Source organism: Oreochromis niloticus, linkage group LG1 (genome assembly GCF_001858045.2).
Source record: "Oreochromis niloticus isolate F11D_XX linkage group LG1, O_niloticus_UMD_NMBU, whole genome shotgun sequence".
Classification (NCBI taxonomy): domain Eukaryota; kingdom Metazoa; phylum Chordata; class Actinopteri; order Cichliformes; family Cichlidae; genus Oreochromis; species Oreochromis niloticus.
In genome coordinates, this window is record NC_031965.2 from 12,281,897 (window position 1) to 12,304,373 (window position 22,477).

Here is a 22,477-nt window from a genome sequence, read left to right on the forward strand (position 1 = left end):
AGTTATAAAGTACAAAATTTAGCAGGAGGTGAACAGGCTCCAGGATCCCAGTATGCGGCATGATGAAAGGACTCCTTGAGAGTAACTGTCACTGTATAATAAAGTGGTGATTACAGGAGATTCAACTAAGACCAGCTTGCACAATCTATCAAGTTTGTACCAGACTTACCTCAAGAACTAGTATGGCGTGATGGTATTAGCCAAACAACTTGTGAATTACATCATTTTAAAGTATGGAGTTGCTTCCTTGTTTCAGTGAATATTAGTTCCCATATTTAAGTAACAGAGCATTTTAATTATAGACCTGCAGGTGAATAAGGCAGTGAAATATCTGTCTCTCTAGTCTAATGGGCTTTTAGATCTGTAAAACGGCTTAAAAGCGTGTTGCTCAAAGGCTCATTGAGTCCCCTCAGTCCATTCCTATGAGGGAATGGGACGAGAGCCGTGGTTTCACTTTTCACAGAATTCATCAAATAATTACACTGTGAGCAACAGAGCTGCCCAAAAGTACTTGTCTACTTCTGCTTCGGCTTGATTCTTGTGACGGAGACACTATCACGACTCATCCAGTGACAACACTTCCTGGAAGTCTGTTGATATCACATTTTTGGCTAGACTCGGCTCGCTTGCAACCCCAGCCAACTTTGTACTTAAAAACGAGCACGTAATGAAAAACCCTAAAAACCAAGTAGAATCCAGTAGAGTCGAGCTGAGTAGATGCAAGTGGAAAAGATGTTTCAGAGAGTTCAGGCTGTGGTTAAGAATAAAGGTGTTCACACAAAATACTGACTTTTAACTCTTTCTAATTGTACAAACTCCAGTTTTGCATTATTTACTGTATTTCCATTTATGCTTGCGCACATTTCAATAAACTGTTATTTCCCATTTCCCAATGCACAGGGAAATGGGAGGAGACTTCTGCACAATACTGTAGGCAAGTTCTACAGTCTATCCCAACAACAGTGTTAAGCTATGAAGTCATTTGAGGAAACATGGACATCAAATTGGCTAAAATTATGATGTGCATTGGAGTAAACTGTCTACAAGTCTACAAATCAGGAAGCAACCAACAAGAATTGAATACAGACACAAGAAAGTCTTTCTGAACAAGCTGACTTTCTCTCTAGAGAAAAGAGAAAATAGCTGAAGAATTAGGAAGGAGCCAGCTTAGGGCACCTAGAAAAGTAAGAATTAAGTATTAAAGTCATTTGCAAATGTGTAATGCTGCTTTGTGGTGGTTTCTTCATTTACGGGGTGTGACAGCTGATTTTAGCTTCAAGGCTCCCGTCATCCAGCACTCGTGCAAAACAACCTCTGTGATAAATTAAGAAATCACAAAAGCTCTCTGAAGTCCTGCTGCTTTGAAAGGTTGTGGTGCAAGCGCAACAACTGGCGTCTGCAGCTCCACTCGCACCCTCTTGGGTGCTTTTCCTTCTGTGATAATTAACAACTGTGACAGTGGAAAGGAAGGAAAGCTGTGAATTAGAATTAACACTGACTAAATAGCTGTCATTGTTTGATTACGGACAAAGTTAAAGGAGAGAGACAGAAAAGAGGAGGTGGAGACAGGAGAGGGGTAATGAGTGTGGAAAAGAGGCATGCATTAATCAACATCAAGGCCAAATACGATCAAAATGTGAGTTTTAACTGAGAGGAGAACATGGAGGAGAAGCGGACACGGGGCCGGTACGAGGAAAACAACACTCACTTTGTCCATCATTCACCTAATCAGGGCTAATTGAAAAATTCACACCTGTGGTTCTCCTTTCTTTATTTCTTTAATACATTAAATGAGTTTTTGTCTCAGGTCTGTTCTGTTTGCAGCAAACAAATAACAGGTCAGATTGAAACTGTGAGTGCCACGCACGCATGGGCAATTAAATTCAAGAGGTAAAACCACCGACTAGAAAAGGGAATCGAGAGCCAGGTGCGACTGAGAAACAGTTACAAAATGTCCAATTCATTGTAACGGTAAGCCTCCAAGCTTTTAGCGATGGTTTCATGTTTACAAGCAGGATTTCATATTATTTATTCATTTGGCATTGATATAAAAAAAAATGTTGTCAATACCCAATCCTGATGAATGACGATGATCCCAGACATCAACAGTGGTCAGAAAACCATTTTTTATACTTGTTTTCATAATAAAGCATTAAAATAATATGAATATTCAATTATATTGAGTGACATCACTATACTTTCATGCTCTGGGTACGCACAAACAAGTTCATGTTTGATCCCTATGCAATATCTACCTTAAGCACAAAATGCAATAGTTAAAATACTTCTATTACATCCATCTATTCGACTGTCTGTCATGGAGCACGTGGGACCACTGATGTATTTGGGCCACAGCTTTGAAACATATGTACTATAGAGGGTCGACAGCACTATCTTAAAAAGTACAAGTAGTACAAATTAACCGCCTCAATGGCTTTGCCATAACATATTATATATGCTTAGATATGTATATACACATTTTGTCGATGCTATACTTTTTATACATGTCAACATGTATAACTCATTTAGTATTGGTAGTATAACTGTAATTTTGTAATTCGCTTCAGTTCAGTTTTATTCATATAGTGCCAAATCACAACAACAACAGTCACATCAAAGCACTTTATACTTTACGATAAAGCCTCTACAATAATACAAATAAAACCCAACAATCAGAGCAATCACTTGGTGACAGTGGGAAGGAACAACTCCCTTTTAACAGGTAGAAACATCTGGAAGAACCAGGCTAAGAGAGGGGAAATAAAGAATCCTGAATTTTACTTCACTATTTAAAATATTGTATATTTATATTATATTAGACAATTGTTTAGCCTCTATTCATCCACAATTTGAAAAAAATTTTTTTTTAGTGCCGCACCAAATCCTTTAAACCAACTTTTATCTGATTGGCTGATTTCTTGCAAACAGAAAGTTTGAATAGCAGGTAGGTGGGGTCTGTTGTGCTCACAGCTAGAGCTCTGTATATGGAGTAAAAAAAGGTTTTAACTTTACAGCAGGGAAACTCTGCATACTTTATGAACACTTACCGCCACAGCAATCCTCCCAAGCACGTGCTCTGGAATTCTTTTGTAGACGTCCAGTGAGCCACCTGCATAACACAGATTTCCCATTGACACAGGTTAGTCAGTGTCAATGTATGTATATATAAGTGTATGTGCGTATGTATATTTAGAGCGTTACAGTAATACAGACATGTTGCACAAGTCAGATTAAAAAAGTAAAAAAAGTAATGCTCATTTTATCTTAATCCAGGTTTTATATTACTTATCTAGCCCATAGATCTATATCCCACAGATCCTGAACTGGCATCATTGCCAAGAGAGCAATGCTGATCTACATATACACTGCAAAAAGTACACAAAACTAATTTAAATACATAAATAATCAATAAATAAAAATGAAATAATAAAAGTAATAATAATAATAGTAGCAGTAATAATAAAAATAAAAGTCTAATCAGTCATTTTTTTAACATTATCAAAATGCTACCCAGTTAATTTAAGATAAAGTGATACTGAGGATATCATCCAAGTATGCTGCAAAATTACAGCGACTATACACAAATATATCCAATCATCATTCAGTGTTTGCTATATGTGAACCTGTTGACATTTGTACACATACATCCAGAAATTTCATGACGTTTCACGAACTAACAGAGTACTCAGAAGTTATACAGACTGCTGACAAGCTAGAAAATGTGTGAATCGAGGGAAATCACTGCATTAACACACACTTTGACAAACATATACAGCTTCTCCCCCACCTCCCCCCAAAAGTTCTCCATCTCACACCAGCAAAGGCACACACAAATACACCTACAACTGCACTTAAGTCAGGATTTATCACGCCCTTGTAGCTTTTAGCACACAGCCATGCTAAACAGCTTACAGCGATCAGACATTCTCTTGATCTGCAGAAGTGTAAATGGGTACATGGCAGAGAAAGAGGACTTTTCCCCAAAGTCTCTTTTATACAACTGTAGCTAGCAAAGGAAAAAAACAGGAGCTACTTGCTTAAGTCGCAAAGAAACTCACCGTCCATAAATTCTGTGCATATTGATATCCTGTTCTCTACAAAAAAGGCACTGAAGAAAGTGATGATGTAGGGAGAATCACACTGCAATTTAAGAGCACAGAAAATGTGATCATATAAGAGCATGCCAAAAATATTTAATCAGGATTACAAAGAATAAAAAAAAATAAAAAATATAAATACAAATAAATAAATTTGAAAAGAAAAAAAGAAAAATGATCAGGAATTTGAGTGTTAAGTTGCAACAATTGCACAAAAGCTTTTTGTGATCAGATTTTAAGATTTCAGTCCATGATTCAAAAGCATCACTGCAGCATCCATTGCAAGTCTAACTGCTGAAAGAAGTATTACATTCATCATTGAATTACACAAACACACACACACACACACACACACACAGACTAAGTATATATTCTTGCTCAGATCACACACACATTTGTGTGTGTTTGTTCATGTATCACTGATCCCTGGCTTAGTAAGTAAGACCAGAGGTGATAAATGGCATTTCATTAGTTAGACTCATGGTTAATTAAAAATGTAGGTGCGGTAGGACATCAGACATCAGTGGAGAAAAAAAATGTTTTGGTGAAGAAGAGTAGGCAAACTAGTCGCTCAAAACTAACCTTGTAGAGAATTTCTAATTCTGACATGATTTGCTTCTGTAACTCCACCGTGATATCCAGGGGAATGACCTGCAATCACACATGGGCGAGACAAAAGGGGCAGCCAAATTATAAACTCGACACCAACAAATTCCGCTGATGTTTCAAAGGGACGGACTAAATGAAAGAGTAAGTACTATGACCGTTATGTAAATGGAAGGAATTCTCACCTTGACAGCTAAAACCCGTTTGCCGTGAACGTGGTATGCTCTGGATGGGTCAAAAGAGAAGACAATAACATTAAAAACAAAACTGAAAAAAGAGGGAATGCAGTCTCAGACAGTCATATGTTGTTACTTTTTTATTTAATGAACTTATAAAATGAAAGAAATGTGGCATTTATACAAATTTGAGCACCCTCGTTACTCAGTATTTAATAAACCTGCCTCATACAAATAGTCCCATATTCACCCCTTGTGAATAAGGGAGCAGCCGAAAGTAGCTTCTTATTCTTCTACAGCATTTTTTTAAATAGAGTTTCAATGATGTTCATATCTGGTGAATGTGAGGCCATACTTTGCTCATAAATTCATATTTTGCCATTAAAGTTTACTCCCTTTAACACTTCTATTACATGAAGCTGCTCTAGACTCTGTTCTGAAAGAAAAACCTGCAACACTATCTGATTAAAACCACCACAAGCTGTGATGATGCGAGTAATGCTACAGTTAGTTCAATAATGTTTTATTGACCAACAGAACTGACTATAAATCATCCACATCGGACTTTTTGAGCAGAATCTAAACCAGACTGACAAAATCCCGCTGTTATTTCTCTTCAAGGTCAGAGAGCATCACGCAAAACCTGATGCAGTCAGCCCTCTGTCTAGTTGCTCCAGACAGAGTTTTGAGTTGCAAGTAAAGCAGCAGCCACCGACCTGGCCCCATAATGATTTAATTATCAAACTCCTTAATGCCAAACATCGGCTTTAGTTACAGCCCTTGAAGGTTAGTTTACGGCACCGGTGACAATACCTCAGGACCTCTCAACATACAATCCTCAAGGACAAATACTGTCCAACAGCTGTCAGGTGACGGGGATGAGCTGGCTTCAGTGTACGTCACACAGGCTGGTTAGCTCACAAACAGGCTTAGTAAATGTGATACCTGGCTACTCAACCGTCTGTGGGTCATCCAGAGAGAATGTGCAATGCACGAGGTGTGATTAATGTGTCTAAGATTGGAGGATCGCATTTCTCTTCGGACAGATACCTCTAAACTGTCCCAGGCCTTTAATTAATGGCACCTATTAGTGCCTTTCAGGTTTTTACCCACAGTTAGAGCTAACTTTGGCTCTGGCTTTCTGACTACAGCCATGCCACATTTCTCTTTTTCCCCTAATTAAAGACAAACTTCAGACATTTAAGAGAATGTCATTTATTTCATTTGTCGAGAGAAGAAACAGTAACCTCACATATTAAACAATTTATTAAATTCACTGATAGCTACACTTGAATCTACAGGTAGTAGAGTCAGTATCGCTTAAATAATCCTCTGAATTACTTACAACTTCAATTTGTGTCAGGACCCATGACAAACTTCTGCCATGAGCCAAATTTTACAGATAAAACAAGAAGGCCAGATTTTTTTGTTGTTTTTTGTTAAATATTTTCTCCCTTAGCTTCTTCTGATTTCACACTGTCATTTCGTTTTGCCTCGAGACGGATACAGTGTTTAAGAATTTAAGCGTCATCTTTCTAGACCAGAGCTCTTTGAACACGAAGGCTGATAGCCTTGTTTTCATTTTGATGTCTCGGTCTTCCTTTAAGCTACAATCAATATCAGTTAAGCATGACTGCTGCTTCTTAATTAAGACAAAGATGTTAATTGAGGCAAGATTGCAGGGGTAGACATGTTAAATACTGACTGGGCAGGCTGTGTAAGTCTGGCAGCCTGAAAGGAGATTAAACCACGTCTTCACCGTGCTAAACAACTTATTGTTCTCACTGAGGAGGTGCTGAAAACTGAACACTGCTTTTCAGGAATAATAAAGAAAGTACAAATTCTACAATGATCTTAACCTCAGCCAATTATGATGCATAGCAAGCTGTAAGAGAGCTGTTCTATGAAGTCTGGAAATATCGATGGACTTGCATGGTTTTGGAGGAAGAGTGGTCCTCTGCAAGTTATTTCCTTATCATGCAAGTCTCAAGTTACAAACATCTCAACTACAGGAAACATCCGATGGCAGTTTTTGCTGCTGAAGGAGGCCAGAATATCTGAGAAACAGTGAATAGTTTCTTAATCTCCAAGTTTAAAGAAATGCACGTTCAGGGCATGTTTTAGGGGTGGAGACACAATAGGACCTCTACTGCACTGAAGCTTTATTCTGAGGTTGTCCTTGACTGCCTCAGGGCCGAACATCCCTGTATGAGTTACAGTGACAGGCTTGTGACAGCAGGAGACATGGGGACAAGGTTACATAGCCACCCCCTGCCACTTCCCCCTGATCTGACCCCGGTAAACGTGCCCCATTGCCTGGATCTTATTTACACTCCAGCTCACTCTGTAATAAAAGCTTCATCATGCAGTATTCATAGGGCCTCTCTCTGTGTCTCTGAAGTTGGGGCCGTGGGTTAGAGATCGGCCTCCTGGATCAGGGCTAACGTGCTATGCTTACACTGCCACATGGACGACGAGCTGCCTTTCTCTCTCCCTGACTCCCTCACCTGATACTGCTTTCATCGGTCACCCAAGTGCCACAGACTGACAGAAACCCAAACACAGAGACATAAAAGGCTCCCTAATTATCCAAAACATTATGAGCAGAAATTCAAAGTTCAAATAAAAAGTGTTTAAAGGTTTCTTTGCCACTGTGTGAAAAAGGTCATTATTTTTGTGGACAGGCCTCTTGTGGATGAAACAGAAATAGATGTGCATTAATGAGACCCAAGTTAGCTTAACAGGTCTTCATATACAAATATCAACAAATATCAAAAACCATAACTCATCTAAATTATAATCACCACTTCAAAATCAGCCTTGTACATTGCTCCATAGAAGTCCTGGGCTCAGCACATGCACAAAGCACGCAGGCAACCCATCAAGTTGAATTTGATTTTAGGACAGCGGATGTGATGATAGGAAGCTAAACCTGAAGGAAGGTTAGGCGATGAGTGAGAAATGTATTGGTATAGTTAAAAAGTACGCCTGTGTTTTTAATGTGCAGTAGGTCCGGGTATGATTGCAGGCACTAAAGTTGAGGTCAAATGCGGGAAATTATCCGATTTAGATGATTCAGGAAGTTATAGTACGACCAACAGTCTGACCCTCACCTTGAATGCTTAAAAAAAGTGTTGCGCACACTTTATGAGCCACTGTTGGCTCCTCCAATGGATACTGCCATTTGGTCTTTGGATCAACAACCTCAACATTAAGATTGGTGCAAAAGGTGCTTTTTATTCTCAAGCAGAGATGGGCAGTAACGTGTAATCCAATTACTTTTTTCAAGTAACGAGTAAAGGAAGTGATTACTATAGCAAAAAAGGTAATTAGATTACTGTTACTTTCCCGTAAGTAACAGTAAATCACGGTTTTAGTACTGCGTTACTAAAACCGTGATTTTTTTGCGAGAGTGTCTCATGACAATGACGTAAGCGACCGTGACGTTCGTGGCAACAGCTGTGTGCAGATCAACAATGGATAATATAACGAGTGTGGGGGAGAGTATGACCGTGCGGTGTTTCAAGCGTGGAAATGCTGACCTTACTTTGAGTTTGATTCTGTAAAAAGTGACAAAAACATTAGCGTCCGCTGTTCACTGCGCGGGAAGAAAATTTCTTTTTACAGCGAAAAAACCCCTAAACTTCCGAGCAAGCACCGAGTGCGCTGCCACGGAAATGTGAAATTCACAGAGGAACTCCCAGATCCTTCCACTGACCGCTGCGACACACCTGCACCAGGGCAAACCTCCGCCTGCCCCACTCATGCTATACAGGTGAAAATAGAGCAACAGGACCGCTGAGTCTTTGATTTTATTTATTTTCTGCTGTGTTTTACTTGCATCTATTTGAAAGAGTGAGTGTAAACACAAACAACTATTTTATTTTATATGCTGGAATGTGCAGAAAATAGGTTTAAATAGGTTTACTTGACCAACACTGTTCTCGAGTTTGGTAAAAATGCAGATGAAGTGTTTAGAGCGGGACATCCATGAATCACGGCAAACACTGCAGCACAGCTGGAAACAGTTTCACTCAGAGAAAGCTTGAGCATTTACAGGTGAAGTCATCCATCCCCAAAATGTATTTGATATACCTGTTAAGGCTCTAGTTCTTACCCATCACTGCAAAAATTGATATATTGGACCAAATTTAATAAAGGAAACAAAAAATTGAAAAAAAGGTGTTCCTTTTTAAGGGTCGTTGTAATGACAGATATATGGAAACACAATGCCTCTGGTTCTTCAGACAACTAGAAAATCTAAGAGCAATCAACCAATGAAGCACAGCCATTTGAAATGCAATGATCAATAGAAGGGAAAAATAAAATCAATGGAGAAAATGGGCTGAGACACTAAAGGAGCCGTGGATGTCTAAGTAGATGTCACCACAGCCAGGCAAATGTGCTTCTTTTAATTGCACCGCCACGAGTCACAAGTACAGCCTGTGTGTCCTTGTTATTGTATTTATAAGGCGTAGAGTCAGTAGGAGTGGCGGACAAGATGGACCTCTGAAAGAGTGTGTAATAAAAAACAAAGGCCGACATTGATGGATGGTTAGGTCAGCATGTGGCTATGGAGAGCTGAGATGTTGGTAACATCCAATTGAGTCTAAATGGCTCTAGGTCATAAATGGGCTAAGAGGTTAAAAGGTGGGGAGCTTATCGTAGTGCTATTCACAAGTGATAGGCCCAATATAAGATGGAATGAACAGCAGATCCTGAAGAGGGCACAGCATCGCCTCATTTCTAGGTCACAACATTTGCTCAATGGAATTAGCATCATACATAGTAAAGATGGTATGAGAGTGAGCGGTCAACATGCACATTTTTCAGTACACTTGGTTTCCTTTGCTTGTCTAGATGATTCTGGCCTACAAAAGCATCTGTCAAATGATTAAAACATGTTCATTAAATACTAATAAAAGCCAAATTAAAATTAGATGAACACATACATAGAACACAAATAACAAACATTACTTGTTTTGTTTTTTCAAAATCATCTCCTTTCAACCTTAGAAATTTCAGCAGCATTGCATATAGATTTTTTGCTGGGCTAAATTGACTGAAAAGTTGTTGGGTTTGCAGTATTGGCCTTCCCCTGTGCAGTGTAACCACTTCTGGTGCCAAACTGATGAACAATCTTATTCTATGACAACTATAAGAAACTGCTGCTTTATATATATATATTTAAAAAAAAAACTCAGAAAAATCATAAAACAGTAAAAGGTGTTTGGAAAGAAAAGGATGAAGAAATAAAAAAGACAGACGTTTGGATTTGTTGGACTATCAGAAGCAGAGCACTCCGTCAAGCCAAGGTTAGTCTGAGCAGTGATCAATACTTCAATCTCAATAAAACAGCTCAATAGCTGAGGATTGATGGGAAAGAGAAAGCACAAGGTAGGGGAAAGAAAGATAGAAGGAGCGACACAAATGCCAACCTTGTCACACCGTTATCAGGTCAGTCATACATTTGTCTAGCCAGAAAGGATGGAGGTCTTCTTGGTGGTAGGTTATGTGCTCTACTATAGGCCAATTAAGTCAATGGCTGTCATACCTTACAGCCCCAAATCGATATCATATATGTTTGCAACCTTCAACCCAGAATAAAAAAAAAATGAAGGTACAGACAAAAACCAGCCTGACAGATGTCCCACCAAACAGTGAGCGATAGATGGAGACACAACTGAACAGAAAGAGTGCCGTGAGGAATGAAAACCCTTCACACAAAATGCAGTTTTGAGTCCTATTTTGTTAGAAAAAGTAGACAGAAAGATGATAAAAGTCACACTCAATCTAAAAGTAGCCACTTTTGTTGAATATCTGCCAGGTACAGTTTTTTCAGGCTTACTGAATACACCATAATCTCTTCAGTGTCACTATCCATTACAGTGCTTTGGCCTTGTAATGCTGGTGCCTCATTGTGAGAGCCAACAAACACTTACTTGTAAACTGTGCCTCCGTTTCCATGGCCAAGTTGCTCCTGATAGTGGATATCTTGGGCATTTATCTGCAGAGAAGGAAACACACCCAGGATTACACTGATTGTAACTGGATGTTATAACATGAGAAGCAATGCAACCGCTGGATTACACGTGTAAGTAAACTGGCAGAGAGACAGGGATGTGAGCATGTGAGGGAGATGGGACTGCACTGTAATTGAAGGCAATAAACAAGACAAGAATTCAGGTCAGTCCAAGTTCAGCGACATAAGGAGTGAAAAACAAAATAAGAGAGGGAGGAGAAGAGATCAATACAAGGTTTTGCTGTCCAATTTAAAACAAAGAAACAATACCGTGTTTGGGCGAGTGGGACACTGAATGTTTTAGGATTTAATGATGATTTGTTTTCAGTCATTTTATAATTATTTGATTTTTGTTTTTTAAAGTCAGAGTGTGATAATGTAGCTTCCTCCTCTTGCACATTTTGTAGATTTTTCCAACCAGGACGATGAAATAATTGATTGAGGCAGAGCTCATGTAAATATAAATATCAACGAAGCATTGAAGAAGGCAGAATAAGATCCATAAAGACTAACAATACATTAGTTCAAAAAGTTCCTTTATTTTGATATTTAGACTGTGGATCTGTACTGATAAGGTTCAGGCTGTGCAGTAAGCATGTAAACACGCCTGCACACAACACGTGATAATGGACCCTCCCTAATTTAACCACAACTAATGTGATAGCAAGGTGAGAAGATGGAGGTAAAGAGAAAGGAGGATTCAATTCCAATTTTATTTATGCAGTGCCAAATCACAACAACTGTCACCTCAAGGCACTTTATATTTTAAGATAAAGACCCTACAGTAATACAGTGAAACCCCAAAAATCAGACAGAAACCAGGAAGGCTTTATGTCTAATTTTCTTCCTACATGATAGCCACTGTGTCTGAATGCGTACACTAGTTACAGAGTCAGAGTGTGTGTGAGTGAGAAAGGAGAGAGCGAGTCTATATATTGGGTGCAGTCAGCGTGACGAGACAACATCCAAATACACACCCTGTATGACATGCCCACAGCCCCTCAGTAGGTATCAGAGCAACAGCAGTAAGATTACAGGCTGGAATCGTACAGAAACCCCAAAGCACACACTAACCTGGCCATTTGTCAAGATCCTCTTCAGCTCAGCAGATGACTTTTTTAAGCTGGAGGACAGAAAGCAGTATATCAGACTTCACCAAATGTACCAACCAGAGGTTTAGCTGTTTATTCCAGGTAGTGTAACATGATCCATGTGCCCCAGAAAGCTCACCTGTTGTTAGCTATAGAGTCTGGGACAGCGTGACTGCAGTCATTTGCTGGGTTAGGCCTTGTATTAACCTGAAGGTGTGCAAAGACAGGCATAAGAATGTAAAAAGACACACACACACAAAAAACGGCGCACAGTCACATGGACAATAAAACACAAGATTCTCGCTTCAGCTTGTGAAGTCAATTGACTGCTTAAAAAAAAAAAAAAATCCAAATGAAGAAGAAGAAAATTTTTATTTGCATAAAAGCACAAGAATGTACGAGAGCCAGAAAGACAGCAAAAATCAGCTGGGAGAGTCGAGATGAAAACTTAAGACATTCACATTTTCGTGCCTCGTGGGAGACTTTTTCTTTACATCTATTCATCTGCATCTGCATCTGCATCTATGTTTACTCCAAAGACCTTCAGACTCAACCTAGATATGAACACAAAAGGAGAGACAAGACCCTGTAAAGGAGATACTAAAAATAGCATATTAATTGAGATCAAAAGGCCAATGCGTTGGGTCCACTAAAGCACAGGGAATGTCTCTTTAATTAGTGCCCAAGAAAACCTCATTTAAAAAGGCACACAGGGCTTCCCTCGGCCAATTACTTTTGTATTAAAGCAGGAGAAAAGCGGGGAAAGATTAGCAAAAGACTAAAGGTTTTCTGGAAAGAACATTGTATTCTCAAAACCGACTCTTGACCTTTAAAAAAAACTGACTCGGTTCAGTAGCATTTCTCAAAGCTCCTCAGAGGATACATAAAGTAGTATTTGTGTGTGTGGGGGGGTGATTTTATCATTGAAATGCAGATGGATATAATATGGATCATCTGGAGAGATGGAGGAGGTGTCAAGTCATTTAACCCATGGTAATTAGCAGTGAGTTTCAATAGCAACATATGCCTAACATAAAATGGGAAGGTCTGCGAGAGGCCATTTGGGGGCTTGTAATGACAATTTCATGGTTGAACAATGACATCTTCTTATTGCCCGATTTAGTTTTTTCTCTAACCAACGCTGACACTCTTTCTATCATAGGGAATGAGAGGATCATAATACTCTGGAGGGGAGATAACACCTTGTTCTTAAATGACTATCGCAGCATGAGAATCAAGAATACAGAGAGACGGATGGAAAAGCAGAGACAGGCCCTGCTACAGCCGCAGCCAGATATGCTAATGCATAAACATAGTCGAGGGGAGCAAGACAATGAGTGAAAGAGAAGGAGAGCCTTGACTTCAATTGACATTTCAATAAGTGGAACACAGCATTATCAATCCATTTGACTCAACTTCTCACCCTCCCCTCCCCTCATTCTCTGTGTAAGGCAGCCGAAACAATTATTGAGATAGGTACCTTCAGGCCATGTATGTTCCGGATCCCTGGAGTCTTGCCGGCTGAAACAGTAATTGACTAGATTGTAGAACACATCACTGGGCCATTTACAAATGTGGTGAAAAGGAATCAGTTCTTTATGAAGGAAAAAAAAATGATGAAATGAAATGAGAGTTACTAAAAAATTAGTTGTGGACAAGAGAGTGATTGAGCTGTTGGTCTCTTGAGATGGTTGGTTGGTAGTTAGGTAGAAAGAAAACAATCACAGCGTTACAGGAAAGAGGGGCAGATAGAGAGAGAAACAGAGTGAGCCAGAGAGCTAAAGGGAGACAATAAAATGTTTCATCACATCTCCCCTAGGGCCTGTTAGAGATTATGTATGTCTTTGAGCGGTGTGAAAACTAGCTGAAAATATAGAAAAACTATGTTATGAAAAGGCCCTCATTATGAAAACCAGTTCAGGAACAGAAACTGCACAATGCCGGAGATGCAGGCAAGGCTTAGCCTGAGCTGAACACAAGCATGCACTTTGAATGCCCTTGGAGCAAAAGAAATGTAGATTTATGAATGACTTTCAACAACAAAGCCAGCCGCTGAATTTTAATGTTATCCAGAGGCTCTACTGTTACTCCTACTCACCAAATGCTCACATTTTTGTGAAAACAGCACAGGTCATGTACACTAATTTTAGTAAAATAGGCGTTTACAATTAAAGAGTGAATATTTTTATATATTTAAATGTTGCTGGTGATTAATTGTCACCAAGTTAATTACAAAGCAGCCTTTAGCATCGCCTAGCCCGTGATAAAAACGGAACATCTCACTTTTGTACCTCTTGGAAAAATCTGCAAAGGGTCCGGCAGCAGTCCATTCATGCGTTGTTCATTCATTGTGTTGCAGTACTAAAAGGGGAAAAGAAAATGACAAACAGTCGAGTGTGACACTAATTTTAAATGACTTTACATGCATTTAAGTTCACAGATAATATCTGTACAAGAATGTCAACGGCACACGACAGTGGGAGAAAAACCTTAAATCTGAAGATCTGACCCTACACTACATGGCCTAATTTTAGAGTATTACACACACACACAAAATGTTTATTTAACTGCCACCAGAATTAATCCACAGTCTTTTGTAAAAAACGTGAGCATGCTGTGCGGAAATCTGTTGCAGACGAGGACCAATGCCCTGTGGGCTTGTTCTGAAGGAGTGTAGCATTAACCCTTTTCTCCTCCAGGTCAACAGCTCACCAAACACTCATATCCTACAGGACTAACACGTGCATGCACGCACTCTGGAGCCTCTCGGTTGCTTGCCAAGGCAATGCAATAATTGATGTTTCAGTTAACCAAACCATCTGTTAAACCGCAAGTGTGTGTGAGCATGGGAGGGAGAGAGAGAGTGTGTGTGTGTGTGTTTATTTATGTGCGTTTTGTTGATGTCTTCTGCTTTTGAAGGGGTTGAGTTTGAGACGATGTCTTTATATTGTGCACACATACACGAGTTTATTGTGATTCATTTACAAACTAGTACCGAGTCATCGCTGCACAATGTAAATGCTCTTTCACTGAGGAGGCAGGAGAGAGGACGATGGGCACGGCTTGGATGGGAATGGATCAGAATGGCTACCCATGTGGCACAGCTGTTATTAAAAGGCCTATTTATCACTGTCAGATCCCCTCCTCGCTCCTAGCCCTCTGCTTTCGCCCTCCAGCATTCTCAATAGGCCGCATCTGAACAATGGGTCTTAATAGCAAAAAAACGTGGTGTGTGTGTGTTGGGGGGGCGATTGGGGGTGTTCGGGCTTCACGTACCTTTAATTTTCCGCTCAGCTAGCTTATTGATTAAGGCGGCAATTACCACCTAATCTGTAGTAGGTGTGTTATTAAAAGACATTCTCCATTGTTGGCCAATAACTAAACAGTGTCCGATCCCAAATACCATCGCTCAGCCTTAAGGGACAAGCCAGAGTGCAAGAGAGAGAAAGTGTGAGTCTCATCATCATTAGCAGACCAAGAGCAAATGGGAACGGTGGAATTAGCGCCACTACCTCCAGGGGGAGCTGAGTGAGGAAGGGATGAGGTCACATGTTTTTTTTTTTTAGCACCTGACATAGGCTGGTCTTTAACTTTGAACAGGGGGCGTCTGTCTTTCAAGGTGTCGAACAATGATTAGAAATGCCTGGAAGTCTAGCGGGTCTCGCAGGAGCATGTAGCAATCAATGTTCTTAGTGCTGGGGGATACTTCTCACAATAAATGCCCTCTGTAGACTGATGTTAATTAAGTGCTGAATTTGAGCATTAATTTTGTTCAGTAATCACGAGCGTGAATTTTTCGCAGGGCAATGTTAAAGCAAAGATCTTGAACAAGACAAAAAAAAAAGAAAGCAAACATCGTGCACTGACAGCGTATTTAAAAGCCTGATTATACATTTCCTAATAAAAATATACACACCCTCCCAAACGCACGCACACACACAGACACACACACAAAGCAACCGTGAAGAAACTGAATTATCCCACATTTCACCTAACATGCTGCTTCCCTTAATTCCTATTAATTTCATATAATGGCTGTCTGCTCACCTGGAATTAATAACACTCAAGCAAAAACCCACTAGAGTCTCCACGGAGGCCAAAAGGCAGCAAACAACAGGGCAAAAAAAAAAAAAAAAAAAACCTAAATACAAATGCAATCCAGAGCTGAAATGCATAACACTTGCATAAAACATTCAAAGTACATGGCTAGCGTAAATTATAGTCTAGTGAGCCCAGTATTTCCAGGTGATCAGCAGCTTTTTGTACAGCTGGCAGTCCCATGAGTAGAAAGCCATTATGAGGCTCCGAGATTTGTTTGCCAAAAATTCACTGAACAAATGGGGTCTGAAATCTGTGGGAAAAGCTGTGCACTGTTGTGGATACTTAATATTTCTTTTGGGTGCTGTAGAAAGAGGCAGGGGTCAGTCATAAATTTATATACACCTAAGGCATGTCAGAATAAAGACAAAAAGTAGAACTGCCAGCAAACACAATACACGTTTCAATGTTTCTTTAACAAAATATCAATTTTTGCTCAAAATAAAACACATTTTCATTTCATCTGCAACAAATTACAAGGAACTCAAGGTTTTTGGACATGTATTTTTTAGACAAATAAAAATGAAATTAAAAAAAAAAACAAAAAAACACAGTGTCGGCCTAATTTTATCTAACAAGTAAAACAAGTCTGCACGGTTCTGTAATTAATTGTGATATTTTCCATGTAACATACAACTAAACATTTAGGCCATGACATGTTTTTTTTTTGAAATCACAGATGTATGACTTCTTGGGCTGACATCACAATAGAAACAACCAAAATTTACATAGAAATTAATAGTCTCTAACGTTAATGCTAGTTTGTGGTTTTAATAGAATTATTACAAAAAAACAAAAAAAAACAAAAAACAAAACAAAAAAAGTGAAACAAGTATTTAATCCCCTTCAACCCAGCCAGAATTATGGCTCCTACAGACTGGCTGTGTGCACACACAGACATATAATGAAAGAAATATAAAATGACCATCAGTCGACATTGGTCAGCATCATGGAAGTCTGGAGCTGCTGTGGAATTTTGTGGAAACCAAAATTGACTTCTTTGGCATCGACCTACCGTGTAGGAAGAAAGAGAAATGTTGGGTATGACCCAAAGAACGGCATCCCCAACGTCAAGCACGGAGGTGGAAACATTATGTCTTGGGGCTGTTTTTTGTTAAGGGTAAAAGACAACTTCACCACATCAAGATGCACCCTTAAACTCTTGGACGAGAATCACGTTCCCTGAAAACTGAAGATGGGTAGTGGGTGCTGGATGGGTCTTCCGGCATGACAATGACCACCAAGGCAACACATGAGTGGCTAAAGAAGAAGCACATTATGGTCATGGAGTGACCTCGCCAATCTTCACACCTCAATCCTACAGAAAATCTGTGGAGGGAGCTGAAGCTTTGAGTTGCCAGGAGGCAGCCAAGAAACCTACAGGATTTAGAGAGTTTCTGTAAAGAGTAATGGGCCAAAGTCCCTCCTGAGATGTGTGCAAACCTGAAGACCAACTACAAGAAACCTCTTACTGCTGTACTCTCCAACAAGGGTTTTTCTACCAAGTACTAAGTCCTGTTTTGCTTGGGGATCAAATGGTTTTTCACTCAATGACATGCAAATCAATTTAGAACTTTTATGCAACAGGTTTTTTTCTGGACGTTGGTTGAATTTTGGTCTCTCCATTAAAATTAAACTGCCATAAAAATTAGAGACTGTTGATTTCACTGTAAGTAAGCAAACTTACAAATTCAGCAGGAGATCAAATCATAATTTGTCCCACTGTAAACACTGCCCCTTTCTCAACCATTACTCCAGCTTTAACAGGACAGTGCACAGAACAACATCCGCTGGATCTGTGGAAAACAAAACTTGCTGAGGTCAAAGCCTTTTCCACGTCTGTTTAACAACACTTCTTGGCACAACATCTGTCTCTTTTTGCTTAATCACCCTGCTACCCTATGCTACTTAATGATTAAAAAGCAACCACAAGTGAATGCATGACAAAAATGGACAAAAAAAAAAAAGCAGGGAGTGTAAATTGTGCCTGTGGCTCTAGTAGCATCATTGTGAGCTGATGGGGGGTAAAAGACATCCACAGATGAAAGTAGATTTTGAACAACTCTGCAGCCCAGGGGGGCTGCTCTTTAATGAGGCAAAACTTTAAGTACTGAATAATAAATAATAAAAATTGACAGTTCATTTAGTTTACAGTGTACTTCATACAGAAAACCCATTACACGCCATTACTCTTACTGTCCGCGGCATGAACAGTAAGTATGGTCGAATATGAAAATATACTGCAGTATTTGAGGCAGCTGAAGGGGATGTGGGACGTGTGTCTGCATGTGTGCTGCTGAATATTGCCATAGGTTAACTGCTACTAGATGAGGCTATATGGCTTCAGTTTCTTCATGTTATATTATAAATAACTACGTCAGTGGAGATTGCCATCAAATCAGCATCTTACCGTCTCCTTTTTTGCTAACTGAAAAATGGTGCTTCTCGTTCTAGGCCAAGTATTTTATAGTATTTGATATACCGGACTGATGAGGTCATTTTGAATGCCACCAAGGTTTTGGTGGCTATCGAAGAACCCCTTTTATTTTAACATTAAAAACTTTGGTGTAGCATATTTAATATTAAAGGTTTTTTCAAACCATTCTTAAAATGACTTGTTATTTACACCTTAAGTCCATGCGAGCTAGAAAGGTAAACACTCAAACTGAGAGTTCAGGATTGCTGATGATTGCCTGGGTCTAAGGTTGTGCTTAATGAAAAGAGAGGTGAGTGGCTTTATTATCGCGCTGTGCAAAGCACTTAAAAAATACAGAAAATCTGAACAACGTCCTTGTTACTGTGTCATGTCAATTTGACGTGCCTCAGAGAGCTTTCCAAACGATACAATATAAAAAAACCCAGACACTTAAATGGCTCTAAAAAGCTGCACAAAAAAAATTAACCAAAATAGTGCAGAACACATAAAGGAGGATGACCTTTCAAAATGCTCAAATGTAGTTCAGACATGCTCTTGGCCATTTCATCTAAACTGCACAAAGGATTGAATGTGAACAGTTTCTGTCAGAACTACTTTCCAATGAGGAATCGGCACATAGTAAGAATGCTACAATACAGCAGCATAACTGGAAAACACAACCCTGGCATGTACAGTGCTGTGCAAAAGTCTTGATCAACCCCTCATTTCTTTATATTTTTCTAGGAAATTAGGACATAGATGCAGTGATTTATTGACACATGTGCAGACATACCTGGAAATACAGCATATGTATAGAGCTTGTATAATTCTAACAAGTCTGAAATTCAATATTTGGTGTGACCGTATTTATTCTTAAACAGTGTGACCTCTCCTAGACAATCTGTCTTTTAATTTGCCTAAATAGACTTTAGGAATATTTCTCCAGGCTTCTTGAAGGACATTCAGAGCTCTTCTTTGGATGTTGGCTGCCTTTTGTTCTGTTCTCTGTCAGGATGATCCCACACTGTTTTGATAATGTTGACGTCTGGGCTCCGGGGAGGCCAATCCATGACTGACTGTGTTCAATTGTGTGTTTTTCTGTGCAGACATGTTTTACTGCAGTGTGTTTAGGATCATTGTCATGCTGAAAAATAAAGCTGTTCCCAGGTACACACTTTCCAGATGGGATTGCATGGTGTATCAAAGTTCGACCACACTTTTCTGCACTCAGATTCCATCAGCTTTGACAAGATCTCCAACACCACAGGCTTAACTGCAGCCCCAAACCATGACGGAGCCTTCACAGCGTTTAACAGATAGCTGTAGAAACTCACTGTTCTACCTTTAACCTAAACTCAACCAACTTTAAACAAATTTAGCTTCATCACTTCATAAGACCTGTTGCCACACAGTTTCAGTCCATATCTTGTGTAATTTAGGTTGTCACCTCTGGCTACCAGTGGCTGTTTTTGTTTCTCAAACTCATTATCATGTAACTTTCATGAACACCACAAACAATCACACAGACAATAAAACTCATACTCACATACACACAGAAAGACTGTACGTTTGCGTATCTATCCCCTATCAGGTGCTGTTTATTTGTTGAATGGGTTTTGTTACAGATGCAGCAGTTGGTGACCTATTGTCCTTTGTGTCTTTTTTTCCCACCCTTTTTAAAAAAAATTCTCTGTCTCTTTTTTGCTTTACCTTTCTTCATGCTGATCTGACCCTCGCTTTCCCATGTCTTAATGACTCCTTTGGGCTTTCAGATACTTTTCATCTACTGTAGATAATATTTTTAGGCCTACCACATCTTCTTTTGTTCTCCATTTCTGATTTCTTGACAAACCTTGCCGAGATATGTGATTTTTGACTAATAGCTCAAAACAACAAACATCAGTCCTCTGAAAATGGTCAGGTAGAAGGACTGAACTAAAAATGAGTAAAAAATAAAAATCAGCCAATATCCTGACCTTCAGATAGCCTAGAGAATTATGCTCAAGAGCACTTTAAAGACTTACAAAGTTCAGCTTGTTGGAAACAAAATATAAAGATGAAGCAAGGGTTGCTCGAGACTTTTGCACAGTATTGTAATTTGTGGGTATTATTGCCTGACTTGGTCAAAGTACTGCATGCAACATTTATGTACTCACATATGACAACATGGCTTTGAGTTCTTCATCACTTCTTACTGTGATTCTGTCTCCCACCTCATCTTCATCTAAAAAAACAAAAAACACAAAAACAACACATAAACAAAAATAGTACAACTGTAAAAAATAAAATACTAATAATGGGGAAGGGGGGAAATCACAGAGAAAATTCAAAACAGAACAAGTGTGATATAAATATAAACAGAGGATACTGTAAAACAACACTATTATGTATTTAATAAACATTTAATTAAAAAAAAAGGCAAGCAAACAAGAAAGCATATCATTCCATATTAAGTATTAATGCAATAGCAAAATTTGGGGAGCCAAAACATACAATCAAAATCATACAATAAAATATAACGTATAAAAGCACTCAGTAAGCGTTATTTTGATGTTTGTATGTCAATCAAACTCTTTGCATGTTCTATCCATAAACAGGCTTGAATGGTGCCTATTCCAAGACCCTAAATCTTAATTTGATTGAATGAGAGAAACTTCAACTGCTCCTGTCAATCAGTCCGTTAGTACAGCAGCTATGGCATTTCTGGATAAAACGCAGGCTAGAGGTTAACACGGGTAGTAAAAAAGGGAACAGAGAAGAGAGAAGCTAACACAATGAAAATGAAATGTGTGAAGCTTTTTACTCTCTCAGATAGATGAAGCCAGTTCAAGATGGCTAGAGTCTAGCCCATGACAGCAGGGATCGGTGCTTACAGTATATGATGGATAAACAAGTGTCCCACACAGCTGCATGAGATCTCCTCTCCTTCAGACCAATCCGATAACTGATTACAAGTCCCTACATTACAGGGCTATTGTTTTGGTGTGTAAACACAGTCATTCAAAGCTTCCCATTTCCTCTTGCAGCATTACAGCAGTCCAACTCTAAAGCAGGTACTTACATTCAAAGGCCGTGACAGTGGCTTCAGGCATGACATCTCTGATTGCGACCTGTAATGTTTGACAGGTTGAATTAGGACCAGACAGCTAAGGATGGTTATTAGACTGACAGATATTAATGAGGCAGGGTTACGATACGCGGAGTCAGAAACAGTCCGTGTGTTTTTGGCTTGTGCAGTGTGTCTATGAGTGAAAAGTGATAGTTGGCAAGAGGCAGACTCACGAGCAAGTCATTGAAGTTCAGAAGAGACGGACAGTCCACGGACGAGTCCATGTCTCCTGACGGCGTTTTTATACGGATCACTATAGCCTCGGTGTTCATTGCGCTGTCAGTATTTAACCTCAGTGAGAGCAATAAGAGGGAAGGTTCAGCCTCATAATACTTGACTGGATGTGGAAGCTAACCAGCTAATTTCCTGCAGCAGTTTGCTAACGACACATGCTAGCATCCTGCTCTGTCCGGATTCTTGATTTAAGTGATGCGGAGCTTTTTAAAAAAACAAAAAGGTTTTGAGGTCGGTCGCCGCCGACACCACAGTCAAGTCATAACCGTATGAAAGGCTTATCCCGAAGTGTGAACGTGTACACCACTGCTCCACGAGACAAAGTTTACACTGTACTAACGGAGGTGTTTAGCTGTGTAGCTAGTTTTGAGGAAACTGCTACAACAGCGCTTCCGAATCAACATCCGCTCGTGGCCTTTTCAAAATAAAAGACTTGCACACTATCTATATCAATCTGTCAAATTCTAATAGGCGAAGTTTGAGAGAACGCTGCTATTCTTATGGATCTTAGGTTTTTTTTTTTTTCTATGTTATAAAATGAAATATACATACGGTTTAAACAGTTTTTGAAAGTTTCTGCACTGAAAAGGAATTATTACCGCTTTTGCTGTAGATAACACTGATCTGA

General features: G+C 39.4%; 1 protein-coding gene across 1 annotated transcript in view; it reads right to left on the reverse strand.

Annotated features, from left to right (window-relative positions):
• The window catches only part of map2k5 (mitogen-activated protein kinase kinase 5), a 59,879-nt gene extending 37,618 nt beyond the window's left edge, over window positions 1-22,261 (reverse strand). Inside the window, exons 1-12 of the mRNA XM_003456769.3 lie at window positions 21,789-22,261; window positions 21,568-21,616; window positions 20,663-20,730; window positions 14,284-14,353; window positions 13,473-13,513; window positions 12,132-12,199; window positions 11,976-12,024; window positions 10,822-10,886; window positions 4,889-4,928; window positions 4,680-4,748; window positions 4,059-4,140; window positions 3,048-3,109 (exon numbers count right to left, since the gene is read on the reverse strand). Of these exons, the coding sequence (XP_003456817.1) occupies window positions 3,048-3,109; window positions 4,059-4,140; window positions 4,680-4,748; window positions 4,889-4,928; window positions 10,822-10,886; window positions 11,976-12,024; window positions 12,132-12,199; window positions 13,473-13,513; window positions 14,284-14,353; window positions 20,663-20,730; window positions 21,568-21,616; window positions 21,789-21,887 (762 nt within the window). The 5' untranslated portion in view covers window positions 21,888-22,261. The remainder of the gene's footprint in view (window positions 1-3,047; window positions 3,110-4,058; window positions 4,141-4,679; window positions 4,749-4,888; window positions 4,929-10,821; window positions 10,887-11,975; window positions 12,025-12,131; window positions 12,200-13,472; window positions 13,514-14,283; window positions 14,354-20,662; window positions 20,731-21,567; window positions 21,617-21,788) is intronic.
• Between the last annotated feature and the right edge of the window lie 216 nt (window positions 22,262-22,477).